Source organism: Streptopelia decaocto (genome assembly GCF_964273445.1).
Source record: "Streptopelia decaocto genome assembly, chromosome: 1".
Taxonomy (NCBI): Eukaryota; Metazoa; Chordata; class Aves; order Columbiformes; family Columbidae; genus Streptopelia; species Streptopelia decaocto.
The window spans coordinates 139815089-139831210 of NC_138663.1; the positions used below are offsets into that span (position 1 = coordinate 139815089).

The 16122-nt window shown below is 43.0% G+C and overlaps 1 protein-coding gene across 1 annotated transcript in view; it reads left to right on the forward strand.

Moving 5' to 3' along the window:
• NME7 (NME/NM23 family member 7) overlaps positions 1 to 16122 on the forward strand; it is a 96745-nt gene that overhangs the window by 68150 nt on the left and 12473 nt on the right. The window contains exon 11 of the mRNA XM_082075934.1: positions 11016 to 11123. Coding sequence (XP_081932060.1) covers positions 11016 to 11123 — 108 coding nt within the window. The remainder of the gene's footprint in view (positions 1 to 11015; positions 11124 to 16122) is intronic.

Below are 16122 nucleotides of genomic sequence, written 5' to 3' on the forward strand. Positions count from 1 at the left end.
CAAATAATGAGTGATTCCTTCCGTCAGAACAAGGCTGTTCACAACTGTGTGGGAAGAGATGGCAGCACTCCTGCCTCCAAGGAGAAGCTTGCTCTTGGACTGGAGAGGCTTGAGGACACAGAGTGGAAGGGAAAGCTCTCTCCCAAGCCAGGCCCTGAATGAGAAGGATCTCTGGGGTTTGCTGCAGGCTTGTGAGTTTTGTCTTGCAGTTCATCTGCATCTTCTGTTGAAGTGGACGATCCGAAGTTGGTTCAGCTGGGGAAGTTTGGTAGAATTTTGAACCAGTTTTTTTCTGCTTTGCAAAGTGTAAAGGTCAGGTATCTGGTCTACTTTTGTTAATGTAAAATTCCATCTCAAAAATTTCAGAGGAAAAGGTAATTTGTAGTTTTTCTTGTTCTTACAGGGGAAAACTCAGCCAAGACATCTGCAGACTAAAAATAATGTCTTGCAACTTCATAGTGACTTTCACTGGAGGCTTTCCAGATATTTTGCTAAAATGAATTGATGAAGTTCCAAAATATCCCTTGCAGCCTAATATTTTTCTAATCCTTGTTGTACAGGTGAATCAATAAATGAATGAAATTCTGAATGCCTTAAAGGCACTGGAAAAGCATCAATAGGACCAATATTTCACCTTTAAAGCTTAAAGAAACTAATAATCAAATATACAGTTATACTGTGTTCTCTGATGTCTTGTGGGCTTAGTTGCTTTTCAGTTCTTAAATGCTTCCTCCTTCCAACTTGTCAAGTAATGTAAATATCCTTTATTGCACCTGGGTAATACAACAAGATAGCTAGATTTTGTTATCCTTATCCCTGTTTTGTGACCAGCATACATTTGGTATGTCAGTTATCCTCAAGATTTCACCATCCAGTCTAGTTTACACTTCACTGAGAAGCATGGAAGCTTGCTCCTATCTAAATTCAGCCCATTGGCAATGGCAGATAGGCACACCAATATGAAAGTAAATAAGTTTCTGAGCAGGGCAGTTATCATTAGAATTGCTTAAGCATCATCCAGAAACACCAAGACCAGTAAAAATGCTGTCTCAGGCTGGCAAATGTGCCACGTTTGCTGCCCACAGCAGAGAGTCCACAGAGGGTTGGTGCAGAACCTTTGGACTGCTGGAGAGGAGGAGTGGTAGGGAAGGTATAGAAGGGAAGCAGAGAGAATAAACATGCCTCAGGGGGTGGAGAGCGACCAGGAGACTGTAACAACTGCTACAGACTTGTCAGCTTCCGAAAAAAAATGCCAGCACTGGAGTATGGAAGATAATGTTAGGTTCATTAACAAAACTACAAAACTTCCAAAGAATAGAGCTTCAGACTGGTAGTTCAAGGGTAGGCTGACTTTAAGATAAAAAGAAAAGCATCAGGATGTATATTTTCTTTGTTTATTTTACTCAGACCAGAGTCAGCCTTTGTAACAAAATAAACTATAGTTTGATTACTTGCTGTTACTGTTGCAAAACTGTTTGATTTTGGAAGGAAGTGAGCCTCAGGTGCACCTTTTACAGTCTTGCGATTGAAAATCTGGCTGCTGTTGCCTGAGTCAGATAATTTAATTTGCTGACCAAACCTTTACAGCCATGCTGTTTCAAGTACATAGCTATTATATTATAGAGACTTTCAATGTAACCTTTCCACATTCTTGAGAACCTCTGTATCAGTTTGTTTTGTGATAAAGATTAAAAGATGAAGGGTGTTTAGTGTTGAGTGGGTTAGTTTGGAGGGGATTGTTTTAGTTTGATTATTTTTTTGTGATATGCAGAAAGTACAAAAGACTTTCTGATAGCACTGACTCCCTTGGAAGTGTGCGTAAGGCCACTGATACTGATTCCATATTTGTATATGACGTTGCTGCAGCTTGTGTGGAACACAAAGAAAGAAAACGTGGCATTCTGTCAACAAGGGACTTCTGGTTTGGTTTGTGAAATGTAATTCTTTTTACCATCATCCTAGTTTTGTATTTAGAAACTTTCGGAAGTACCTTTCAATAAGGCGAGCCCCAGGTTTCCAGGGCAAAATGCGCTCTTCCCAGGTAAAGATTTTACAGTGGCAACGGCACCATCTTATATAGATTTTTCTGCCTGTAAGATAGACAGAAGGCTTAGCACTGCATTTAGGGATGAGTAAATGGACCTCAGATTGATGCAGGAGTAGAAAGCCATTGTGTTCTGCAGCAGCTGATGTTGAGTGTAAGGTGGCTCATCACATGAAACTGGGGAATATGAACCAGGTCAGAGCTGATGTAGCTAGAGGGGAAGCACACACCTCAGAATTGTTTTGCTAGAGTTTGAAAGGAGTATGGGCTGCAAAGAAAACATGCGAAGCAATCTGAGGCAGGCTAACCCTTGTGGTGTCATACACAAGATCATATATGACCACAGATTTCATTTTGACAGTTAAGCCTTTGTCTTTGAATGGGAGCTTCTGCAAGGGATATATCAGACTGATCAACTGAGGTTGTTCCCACAGTAACAATAATGATGTTTCTTAGTTTGAATAAGTGTTACAGGAGATGCTTATCTGGTATTGTATTCTGCAAGACAGAGGCTGTGCTGCTTCTGTCATTTTACCTCTTGATGGTGGCATCTGTAGCAATGAGTATTTTGTGCAGCTCTCTGCTGCAACCAAGTGTGTGATATGACTCCTGATAAAATCCCCTAAAAATGAAAGCCACCTGGAGGGCTGTACTGATGGGAAGAAAAGAGCCACTTATCCTGCCTACCTTACATAGCTGTTGTATTGCAAAAGTCTTTTTTACCCCTGAAAGGGTTTTTCACCCTCTGCTCCCTACGGAGGAAGCTCAGGTGCCTCGCTTGGACAAGGCAGTCAGCTTTCTGGTGGCTAAAGTTCAGCCAGGCAAATTCCAGGGTGAGTGGCGAAATTTACATTATTCTGTTTGTTCTGTGTGTTCTGATCTCTTGACAAGGGTGTAGCTGGTCCTTAAAAGGTGAAAGGCACTTGCTTATTTGCCTGAGGCTGGCTACTGCCTTCTGGATCAGTTGGCACCCTCAAGGGGAAAGAGGCACCATCTCTTCCATGACAGCAGTGGAGGATGGAGAACTGTAGAAGCAAAAAGCTTCAGGAGTGCAGAGTGAGGAAAGCAGAAGTGAGGAGACCAAGTCAACATAAAGCCTTCAGAAAGACTGATGAATAAGGAATGCCAAGAAGAGCAAGGAGCAGATGAGCAGTCAGGGCTCAGATAGAGAAGGAAAACAAGGTGTTTTATGAGGACTTAGAGGGGACTGCATGGAGTTTGTTGCAGCCCAAGAAGTCCTCTGGGTTCTGCTGGCCTGAAAGCAAACCTAAAAGAATGAACCTGCCTTGGGACCACACTGTGTGCAGGAGAGGGTTTGATCGCAGACTCTCTTATTTTTATTCTGCTTCACTCAAAAGGACCAGTAATGAATTTTCAAATTCCTGTTGTTGTAATTCATGTTAAAGTAGAACAAAATTGTAGGTTATAAAAGTTCCGTGTTTTTTTTTTTTTTTTTTTTTTTTGGTCTGTTTGGAATTTGTGCTGTTTCCCACTGAGGAGGGAAGGAATGGTTGCTGCACAGAGTCAGTGGTCGTCTCTTTGGCTTTTCCTTGAATGCCATGTAAACAACAACAAAGCACATAGAAATGTGTAAGAGCAGTGGCCTTGCAACCTTTCTAGATACCCAGTTAAGTGTTCAGGGCAGGTGCTTTTAAAAACCTGGCCAAATTTTCTTGAAATCTGCAGTTTTGGCTGGGATAGTTGTTATATAACTTCCCATCCAGCCCATGAAAAAAATGGCCATTTAAAGGAAAAGTGGTTCATGAGCTTTGCTCATGAGTATGTTTATGATTTTTTAGTCTAATTTTTGACATATTACTGGCAATGGTGACATTTTTGTTTCCCTTCACTTGTATAGAAATAGAAAGGTTTTAGAATGTGCTAAGTTCTTCATACAGACAGTGTTGCACTGGGCACAGTTACATGATCAAGAGAAACATGAAATATATGCATCTGTATCTTGTGTAGAACAAGGATCTTCAAAGGGCTAGCTGTAGATCAAAGCCCAGCCCGGACGGTTTGATCAAATAGGCTGATGAATAAGACCAAAGAGAATGAAGCCTTTTGCTTCAGCACTCCTGGTTTGTTTTGCCACAAGCAGTGTATTCTGTACATGAGGTGTGAGTTCATGGCATCCCCATTTACACAGGTACGTGAAGTTCCATGCACACATTAGTCTCCTCTCACGCATGTGGTAAAGCTATAGCTGCTCTTAGCACCTCCATCATTGGGGTCTCAACTCCTTTCAAGAAGTTTTTGAAAACCAGTACACAAAACATGTACTTCAGAAACTAGACTCAGCAGAAAGTTTGGGAAAAAGAGGTTTAAAAGGGGTGGAGGGATGTGGGGAAGCCAACCCAAACCCCACTATTATGTTTGTATCTCCTTGTTGTTGCAGATGATGCCCTATAAATAAAATGCTTCACGAACTTCCTGTAATGGAGCAGAAGAGTATATATTAATATGTGCTAACAATGTAAAGTGCTGGACGACCTACCTTTGTGTACTTCTGATCTAATGCAATCCCACGCAGAACAGAATGAGTCCTTTTTCACAGAATCACAGAATGTTAGGGATTGGAAGGGACTCGAAAGATCATCTAGTCCAGTCCCCCTGCCGGAGCAGGAACACTTAGATGAGGTTACACAGGAATGTGTCCAGGTGGGTTTTGAATGTCTCCAGAGTAGGAGACTCCACAACCTCCATGGGCAGCCTGTTCCAGTGCTCTGATACCCTTACTGAGAAGAAGTTTCTTCTCAAATTTAAGTGGAACCTCTTGTGTTCCAGTTTGAACCCGTTACCCCTTGTCCTACCATTGGCTGTCACCGACAAGAGCCTGGCTCCATCCTCCTGACACTCACCCTTTATATATTTGTAAACATTAATGAGGTCACCCCTCAGTCTTCTCTTCTCCAAGCTAAAGAGCCCCAGCTCCCTCAGCCTTTCCTCATAAGGGAGATGCTCCAGTCCCTTAATCATCTTCGTGGCTCTGCACTGGACTCTCTCCAGCAGTTCCCTGTCCTTCTGGAACTGAGGGGCCCAGAACTGGACACAATATTCCAGATGTGGTCTCACCAGGGCAGAGTAGAGGGGAAGGAGAACCTCTCTTGACCTACTAAGCACACCCCTTCTAATACACCCCAGGATGCCATTGGCCTTCCTGGCCACAAGGGCACAGTGCTGGCTCATGGTCATCCTGCTGTCCACCTGCACCCCCAGGTCCCTTTTCCCTACGCTGCTCTCTAGTAGGTCATTCCCCAGCTTATACTGGAAGTGCAAGATAGTGAACGATGACTGGTGAGTTTCAGGAGGGCAGGAGAATGTGTAGTAACCTGCCTTGAAAAAATGAAGGAAGAACAGGAGATTGTGTACAGCAGCATTAGGAGCTTTTGCTGTGTTAGTGAGAGTCTGAGAGAAGAAACATGAGGTCTTCTGTTATGAAGTTGTGAAGTAGAAATGAGAGCTTAGGACAAATGAAAAGTCAGGAGGCCATAGCTGCTTTTAAAGAGAGAAGGAAAAAAAAATGGGTTTAGTGAGGAAGATGAGTCAAGAGAAAACTTGGGAAAGTTTCATAAGAAGCAGAATTTTTGGACACCTTGGAGGATGGAACAGTTTGAGCAAAAGAGTTTGATGGATAGGAAATAGAGTTTCTCCTCTATCCCTCCCGTTGTAGGGAATGACGCGGCAGATACAGGAAAACCCAGCACATCAGTACCTGGCTACAAGACTGATGTCACCAGCAGAATTTTTGGTGTTTTGATCATGGGTTGGTTTACATAACACCTGGCCTGCTGGTGACACAGGGAGCATACCTGTTTCAAAGTGGGAAAAGGATCCTTGGACAGGAGTTAGCAGGGCTCATTGAAAGACATTTAAACTAGATTTGAAGGGGAAAGGGGAGAAAACCAGGCTCACTAGACATAAACTTGGGGATGGGGTGCTAATGAGGTCCTTTGGTCTGCCTTATTAGTGGAGGTAGGGGATGGAGAAGCATGCAGTAGAAGAGACGAGGGTTCTTAATGAGTTAGAAATGAGGGAAAGACCTGAGAATGGTCACGTGGGAATTAGGGCTTCTCCCCTCAAAAAGGTAGTGGGTTCCGTAGCCCAGCTGAAGTGCATATATGCCAATAAACACAGCATGGGCAATGAACAGGAGCAGCTGGAAGCCATTGTGAATCAGGAAAACTGTCATAATAGTTTCCATCATGGAAACATGTTGGGATGACTTGCACAACTGGAGTCTGCATTGGATGTCTATAAACTCTTCAGAAGGGATAGGCAGGAAAGGAGAGAAGGTGGACTAACCATGTATGTTAGGAGGTGTTTTGATTGTCTGGTGCTTGCTGAGAGTGATGACAGGGTTGAGTGTCTGTGGGTGAGAATCAAGGGGAAGGGCAACAAAGCAGATATCCTGATGAGAGTCTGTTGCAGACCACCCAACCAAGATGAAGAGGCAGATGGAATATTCTGCAGGCAGAAGGGAGAAGTCTCATGATCTCTAGCCCTTGTTCTCAGGCAGGACTTCGGCTTACCAGATGCCTGCTGGCAATACAACACAGCAGAGAGGAAACGGTCTAGGAGGCTCCTGGAGTGTATGGAAGACAACTTCCTGACCCAGCTGGTCAGGAAGCCAACTACAGAAGGCACCCACTGGACCTGTTATTTGTAAACAGGGAAGGACTTGCGGGCAATGTGATGGTCAAAGGCCACTTTAGACATAGAATCATGAAATGATCGAGTTTCTATTCTTGGAGAAGTAAGGAGGGTGGTCAGCAGAACTGCTACCTTGGACTTCCATAGGGCCGACTTTGATGTGTTTATGAGGCTGGTTGACAGAGTCCCTTGGGAGGCAGTCCTGAAGGACAAGGAGTCCAGGAAGGCTGGTCACTCTTCAAGAAGAAAGTCTTAAAGATGCAGGAACGGGCTGTCCCCATGTGCCAGGAGATGAGGAGATGAGCAGGGAAGACTGGCCTGGCTGCATAGAGAGCTTTGACTGGAACTGGGGAATAAAAGGAGAATTTATGACCTCTGGAAGAAGGAGCAGGCAACTCAGGAGGACTACAGGGATGCTGTGAAGTTATGCGGGGAGAAAATTAGAAGGGCTGAAGCCCAACTAGAACTTAATATGGCTAATGCTGTAAAAGGCAGCAAAAAAATGTTTCTATACATGAGAGACAAAAGGAGGGTTAAGGAGAATTTCCATCCTTTAGTGGATGCAGGGGGAAATATAGTGATGGAGGATGAGGGAAATGGTGAGGTACTAAATGCCTCTTTACCTCAGTCTTTAATATTAAGACCAGTTGTTCTACAGGTACCCAGCCCCCTGAGCCAGAAGACAGGGATGGGGAGCAGTATGAAGCCCCAGTAATCAAAGGGGAAATGGTTGGTGACCTGCTACACCACTTAGACACACACAAGCCTACGGGGCCAGATGGGATCCATCCAGGGTGCTGAGGGAGCTGGCAAAGGTGATCATCAAGCCACTTTCAATCATTTATCAGCAGTTTTGGCTAACCGGGGAGATCCCAGTTGACTGGAGGTCAGCAAATCTACAAGAAAGGCAGGAAGGAGGGTTCAGGGAAGTACAGGCCTGTCAGTAGCAGCACATCATCCTGAATGCCATCACACAGCACATACAGGACAACCAGGTGATCAGGCCCAGTCAGCATGGGTTTATGAAAGGCAGGTCCTGCTTGACCGACCTGATCTTCTTCTATGAGAAGGTGACCCACTTAATGCATGAGGGAAAGGCTGTGGATGTTGTCTACCTGGGCTTTAGTAAAGTCTTTGACACCATTTCCCGCAGCATTCTCCTGGAGAAACTGGCAGCTCATAGCTTGGGCAGGCATACTCTTCGCTGGGTAAAGAACTGGCTGAATGGCCAGGCCCAAAGAGTTCTGGTGAACAGAACCAAATCCATTTGGCAGCGGGTTACAAGTGGTGCTCCCCAGGGCTCAGTATTAGGGCCAGTTCTGTTTAATCTCTTTAGCAATGATCTGGATGAGGGGATTGAGTGCACCCTTAGTAAGTTTGCAGATGACACCAAATTGGGTGGGAGTGTTGATCTGCTGAAGGGTAGAGAGGCCCTTCAGCAGCATTTGGACCAGCTGGATTGTTGGACTGAGACCAACTGTATGAGGTTTAACAAGGCCAAGTGCTGGGTCCTGCACTTGGGTCACAACAACCTCAGGCAACACTACAGGCTGGGGGAAGAGTGGTTGGAAAGCTGCCTGGCGAAAAAGGATCTGAGGGTGTTGGTTGACAGCAGCTGAACATGAGCCAGCAGTGTGCCCAGGTGGCCAAGAAGGCCAACAGCATCCTGGCTTGTATCAGGAATAGTGTGGCCAGCAGGACATGGAAGTGATCATCCCCCTGTGCTTGGCACTGATGAGGCCGTACCTCCAATCCTGTGTTCAGATTTGGGCTCATCACTACAGGAAAGACATTGAGGTGCTGGAGAGAGTTCAGAGAAGGGCGGTGAAGCTGGTGAAGGGTCTGGAGTACCAATCTGATGATCAGTTGAGGGAACTGGGGCTGTTTAGCCTGAAGAAAAGGAGGCTGAGGGGAGACCTTATCACTGTCTACAACTACCTGACAGGAGGTTGTAGCATGGAGGGTGTTGGTCTCTTCTCCCAAGTAACAAGTGACAGGATGAGACAAAATGGCCTCAAGTTGCACCAGGGGAGGTTTGTATTGGATATTAGGAAACATTTATTCCGTGAAAGGGTTGTCAGGCACTGGAACAGGCTGCCCAGGGAAGTGGTGGAGCCACCATCCCTGGAAGTGTTTAAAAGATGTGGTGCTTAGGGACATAGTTAAGGAGTAGACTTGGCAGTCTTAGGTTTATGGTTGGACTTTATGATCTTAAAGGTTTTTTCCAACCTAAACAGTTTTATGATTTTATGAAATAAACAGTATATGAAATAGCAAGCTTTGGTTTTTTAGATCTGAGCTGTTTCTTGCTAATATGTTTCCAAAGGTTTCGTGGCCATAATAATTTTTTCCAACATGCCCAAACTTTCCTTCAAATAATTGAAAGCCTAGTGCTGTTGCTAGCTTCCTGATAGCTAGCTGTTACTGGAATCAACAATCACAAGGAAGGCTTGATTAAAGTGTCACACAGCTATAGTTAACTGGCATGGAACTTTGTTTCTCCAGCAGACTTTCTTATCACAAGCTTTTAATGACGACCAGGTAGAGGAGGTTTATTTTTTTTTTTTTAAGTGAAACTCTTGAACTTTCCTCTGCAGCCAAACTTGTTTGATGTTGAGTGTATCTTATGCAAATATCCTTGATATCCATATCCAAAGGTCCTATATAACCTGTGACGTACACAGAGTAACAATGGGGAGCTGAAACTTCTCCTCCTAGCATGTTTTGGGTTAGACATACTCCCATCATTAAAGTAGTTTAATTGTCTTCCAGTTGGGTAACAGATCACCATAATTGTTATTACAGGGGAATATCTAGGACTTCCTGGGGCAAGAGAAGGTCTTGCCCTTTAAGTTCAATAGTCTTAGTTTAGTAATGAGACACAACAAGTGAAGCTGGAAAGTGCCTAAAGCGTGTTGTCAGATATCACTCTTGTGAGGTCTTTTGGAACCAGCTTAGAACATTGACTGCCACCCCAGAAGCGAGTGTGCGTCATGCAAGTGGTTCTCCCCTCTACCTCTGCAAGGTTTTCCAGGTCAGCCAAGAGGCACTGCTGATGTCACTTTGAACCCATTTGACACTAAAGGTTAAGAAACGCTTGGACAATCCAGTCTGGTGACTCGGCTGTCGGGGCAGAAACCTCCAGCTGTGACACCGAAACAAACAGCTGGGAGTGGCACAGTGAAACCATGCCGGACTCTTCCAATATAATTACACCCTAATGTACCCAGTGCCTTTTCAGGAAGAGGCTGATGTGATGTAGGCTCTGTTGGCAAGGAAGAATGCTTTTTTTTGATCAGTAGCTCTAGTGTGAGCTTGTCATCAGCCTACCCCCTCACAGGCAGTGGTGCTCGGGAAGCACTCATGGAAAAATGTCCAAAGGATTTTAAAGAGGGAAAACTGGGTTAATGCTGTCACCACTGAATTTTAGAAGGAGGCACACTGTGCATGAGGAAGGCTTGGAGGAGAGCTTCAGGGTGTTAGTAAGAGAGGCCAACAAGGTGTAACACAGTTGCCATAGGAAAGGAGTTAAAAGACAACACTGCAAAATGATAGTGCAAAGAAATACAGCAGGACTGCATTATTCATTGAAAGAAGGAGCATGATGAAGGGGCAGTCCTCTGTGGTATAAGATGGGAGATATACCATAGTAAAGAGGTAGGGGAACAACGTTGTCTCAGAACCTGAGTGATATCTGCTGTAGTAAGAGAAATACTCTAAGAGGCCAAGGAAGCGTTTGACATTGTAGATGAAGTATTGAAATATCAACTTCAAAGAACAGAGAAAGACATAGAGTCTGGACTAATCCTCAGAGGGGATCAGATGTTGGCACTAGTCACAGTGTCAGAGGAGCACTTCAGAGGAGGAGATGGAGAGGTTGTTCTGTATCTGGGCTTCACAAATGTCAGGTTCTGAGGCGGTGTTTGGGGATGCAGTCTGCAAGGTGGTACTCTCATGTCTGCTCACTAAGGACAGCACATTCTGTGCTTGAGAGCTTCAAAGGTGTTAACTTCAGCTAATCATATTAATACAAGTGCCAGGAAGGTGTGTCTGTAATATGAAGGGTCCTGCATTTCACCTGGGGTGGTTTGATTGGCCCAGTTTCAAGCAATTAGTTTTCACAATCTTGGTCATGGTTTTTCAGCAGTTGTGTATGTGTATAGTGCAAGCTGGGATTTCCCTCTTCATTTTCTTTCGTAGTGTACCACACATATATTAATAGCACAATGATGTTTTACTTTATAACATTCTTTTGCGTCCATGATATAAAGGAAGAGCGTGGTTTACAGAAGTTTTTTGGTTTTCTTGTGTTCAATAGGAAATAGCTCGACATCTCCGACCTGGAACTCTGCGTGCTGTCTTTGGGAAGAACAAGATTCAGAATGCTGTCCACTGCACAGACCTACCTGAAGATGGACTTTTGGAGGTAAGACCTGCTAGACAAACATGTGCTTTTATATCATAGGAAGTTTTAAAGTGAAAATCTATACCTGACACTATTTTAAGCTGTTGAAGTGCTTTATATGTGGAATAATTGTGTTGGAGACCAGTGATCAACTAGAAACAAAAGCAGAGTTAATTAAAGGCATTTAACTCAGTTAATTCTGATACTGTAAAAAAATTCATCCATGCAATTTTCTTGAGTGGGTATAGTACAATTAAGTATTTAATGAAATGAAAGTCAAGAATCTTCTCTTTGATTGATTGTGTCCTTGGGAGTGGATATCAGCACTGAACAGTGCTCCTGCAGGGACACCTTCTTGGATGACCACCATGACTTCTGATCTGGCTTGTCTCTACAGTGAGCTTGTCTAGGGCTTGGAGTATTACAGGCACTAGGGAATAAAATTCTCCAGATAGGGTCCAGGTTTATTTGTAGGTAGTCATAATTCTGCACATCGGTTGGTATTTCCTGTTTTTTATATTAACTTGTTAATTGTTGTCTGATTTTGGTTTTGTATGCTTTCATTAAAGTTCAATAAAATGCGAAAATGTTAATTTAAGGGAGTTTGTGAAGACAGACGTACTCACTATGAAAACCAGAACAAGGTCTCTCACATTAATTCCATGCCTCAAAACTAAGGTTTGTACAAGGGGGCTGAACTGGTGTGTAAGTGATGGATCTCTGCATCAATGCAGTTGTTTTTCCAGCTCATGCACAGCTTGTTTTCCCATCTACATGTTTTTGTGAGTGTTTTGCTGTCAGACTATAGCAGAGTGATGGAGCAGCAAGGGATTTCTTAGCTTGGATAATATTACACTGCCAAAATGGTGTTTCCATTGAGGAGAGGAAGAGCTAACTACATCACCATCTCCCTTCATGCAATAAAATCAGATCTGTAGGTTTAAGTGCTGTTCGCCAGGAAATTGCATCTAGTTTAAGGAATAAACTAGTGAAATTCAGTACTGAGAATGGCAACCACTATCAACAAAGTTGCAGCTTTTTAGACCATTTCCAAGCTGTTGATAAACTTGACAATTTCTAGTTCCTGCCCAAAGGGACTGGATTTAGACAAGCAAACAGGTATTTGTCACCACATGCCTAAAATCCCTTAGTCGTGGGATGGCAGCAGAAAAAAAGGCATAGCCTGCAAGGGAAAAATGAAAATCTCATCAACACTCACAGAGCATTTTAGTACTTCAGCAGAATTCTCTCTCTCGTGTCCACAGTCTGTCTACTTTATGCTGGTGCAAAGCAGTTATAACCTCATTTTGCTAGTTGTTTAAACTGAGTTTACAGCTACTGTTAATATAAGTGAGGTGGGTGGGACCAAACAGTTGAATTGCTTCTCCAGAAAAAAAATGGAGGCTGGAGTTCTTTCTCAAGGTCTTCACTCATGTGTTTGTCCTTTGAATCCCACAGTTGAATTATAAGCTAAATTATTGATCTAGTATTACTCTGACTACACATGTTGCAGTTCCCATTGCAGGCTGGTCATTTTAGCCATCTTTTATTGATAGGTGGGTTTTTTTTGCAGAGGGGGGTTTAAGTTTTGTTGTTTTTTGGGTTTTTTTTTACTGTAGGCATAATTGTACACAAAATATGGCTCTTCATATGTCTGTAGTTTCTTCTATAACAGTCCAAGTTAAGCCAGCAGTTGTAAAGAGCATTGGTAAATGTTCTTTAATGAGTGAATAGAGCAGCAAATGTTTCATTCTGATTGTTTGGCAAATAAGCATTGTAATGTAAACTATAGAAACCTTTTTACTGCTAACAGTTTAATTCTTGGAGTATCTTTAGATCTGTGTTCTGTAAGAAATGTAGTTGCCTGAAAACTTAGGTAAGCAAAATAAAAAATAACCTCTGGATTTGCTTAAGTGCAAGGGCTTGATACACCTGATGAAGAAGAAATTGAGCAGTGTACACAGAGATCGTCCTTGGGAAGGACATTTTCCTCAGGGAGCTTTTCTGTGAGAGAAGCCCAAATCCAGTCACCAAAGCCAGACCTTTCTCCCCCCTCAGCCCCAACAGCTCTAACGGCGCTGTACGTGCTGGGCTGCAGCACAACAACTGAGTGGCACAAGAGGCAACCACGGAAGGGAACTGGGCCAGACTAACGTTTCTAGGAAACACGTTTTCGTTCTTCAATGGATAACTGAATATTTTAATATCCTGAGTTTAATTAGAGCAGTTATTCTCAGCCTCAGAGGCGGTGAATTCAGAGATAGGTAAGGCACTTGTCACTTAGGAGTATGACCTTGGCTATGTTGGCTCCCCATCAATAGGTAGCAGTGGCACTGGCTTCTTTCAGTACGGAGTTAGCCTGTGTTTGTTATGTCCATGTTCTGGTAGGAGGTGTTATTGTTGCTGAAATGTTAATGCTGCTTTTCCCATGAAAGCTTTACAGTATCATTGTAGGACAACTGATTAGTAGAAGAGTCTGGAGTAAACTTCAGAGAAAAATATGACCTACTAGGTTTACACTGCAAAGATGAACAATCCTTTTTAAACTTCAAAGAAAATGAATTCATCCCTAGCAGTCTCCTTTCTTCAGCTGGCGTTGTTTTTTACAGTGTTAATACTCTGCTGCAGATATTACCCAGTGTAGCTCCAAAAAACAGCCTGTATGCAAATTCTTGCACTCCTGTTTTACTGATGAAAGGTAAGTTTGGCAATCTGAATTCAGGCACAAGAGCTAGGGACTACTGAGTTTCATTTCTAATTCTGGTGCTCATTTTATCTGACCTTGGCTAAGCCACTTTGCAAATTTTGGCATGAAAGTATTTGGCTCTGAAATTCTCTATGAAGATGTTCTGATTTGTATTTCTCTTCTCCAAAATAAAATACTAAATGCAACAAATTTTAGAAAGCAAACTGCAGAATCATTTTTACAAATATCGACACAACATTTCTAACACTTTTTCCTCCTCAGTTCCCACTATATGTATGTTGTTGGGTGTTTTCAGGGGTGGGTTGCTTGATTGGTTTTCATGTTTTGTGGTGGTTTTTTTGTTTGGTTTGGCTTGGTTTCAAGTTGTGTGGTGGTGGTGGTTTTGTTGTTCTTTGTTTGTTTCTTTCTTTGTTTGTTTTATCCGAAATAGGAAATAGCTTGATACTCTTCTGAAACCCAGTAAGCTTCCTTGGAGAGAGGAAGCTATGATATAAGCCTACTCCTGGTGAACCAGAGAGGTGGGCCTCAGGGACCTGTTACAGCCCCAAAGCAGGCAGAACCAGTTTGATATAGTGCGAATAAATATGTTTACTGCCTTTGATTCAGAGCTTCTGTCCAACCTTGATGATGTTTGATGGCTGAATCATCCTCTTCCAGAAGTTCCCATTTCCAGTGCAGCTTCTCCTTAGAGGTCTGAGAGCTTCAGAGTGGAAGCCCCAGTATCTCCGAGCTCCAACTGAACCCAATGGGTTTGTATTAATACAAAGAAAGCCTGAGCTGTGTGTGTTGGCTGGTGTGTGGAACACTTAGGCTGTTAATGCTTAAGCGGCTTATTAGAGGTCCCTGCCCCAATGCTGACTCCTTTGTGGCCACATGTTTGGTGTGCACATCTGCAGGGTCAGCAGTGCCCAAAGGACCTTGGAGACAAGGTGGTCAAAATATGGATAGGAAGCTGAGTAGGTTGGTCTGTGTGTTAATTTGTTTTATGACTTTTGAACTTCCACAACCAAACAGAGGTGGAAAGGGGATATGACTGGTTAACCTACTGGTTAGTCCCATCATGGGCCTTAGATGCACAGTATTTATGGAAGCACAAAAAAGGCATGTTCCTCTGCAGAAGGGATTACACCAGTGCTTTCCTAAGGACTCAGGTACCCCTAATACCAGATACTGCTTATTTCTTTGCCCTTTTCTGTAGTTTTCATCACCCACAGTTTAAGATCTAACTGAAATTTGGGAAGTGTTTGCAATGGCATCTGCTGTCTTATTGTCCATAAATGGAACGATGTCCTTGACATCTTAGAGGAGATGACATAAGTAGCTGAGGGCTAGATCAAATGCTTGCTGAAGTTAATAACCAAACTCCAGGTGACTTTGGTGGTTCATTCTCAGTTAAAGGTCACTAGGAAGGGCAAGGTAGGGACCTTTCTCCCCAAAATCATGATCAAGGATCATGATCAAGGATCAGGGAAAGGAGAGAGAACAATGCTGTCTTGGGAACAGTAAGGACTAGTTAACTCAGTAATGGTCAGCTTGTGCACCTAGTTTTAGAACACTAATTAATGTAGTACAGCAGTTTTTTGATTTTTTTTTTTTTTATGTTAGACCTCTTTTCCATGGACCTGGAAAAAAGGAAAGTTCACTTTTAATCTTATAAAAGCCACAAATAAACAAACAGACCAACCCCAAAAAGCAAACGCCAGCACTTGTTCCCAGCAGTTTGACCCTTAACTCCTATCTTTGTTTTACAAACTACTTCACGTTTTAGACAGTGACGAAAGCATACCGGAATTAATAAATAACTCTATTTGGCTCAAGAGAGAAGGAGAGATGCAGTTGAGCCTAAAGTGCAACTGGCCACAACGGAAAAATCAGTGTATTTTCAGTTGTAAAGCTGTAACTGCTGCTTTTATTCCTATTTTAGTGATATAGAAGGAGGGTGAACATTGCCCTGAAGCCTCTTGGATGAGCTCTTTGACGTACTGAGTCAGGCACTTACTTATTCATTTCATAGACTTGTGTGTCCTCATATCAGTACAAAATGTATTTTCACAAGTGGCAATAGACTAATAGCTCAGAACAGTTTGTTTTCTCAGTCTTGTCATCAGTGAGGAAAGATGGGAGGAAGTAGAGAAGGAAGTTTGATAGATGTGGAGTATTTATGAGATGATGGGGTTTCATAAGTGAAGGCTAAAGCAGCAGTTTCTTAATTTTTCTGATCAGCTGATGTTGCACAGGACATTCATTCAGAGCAGGGGTTTGCATTTGTTTCCTACATGCAAATTAGGTATTGCTCTACCTCTTGTCAGTTTT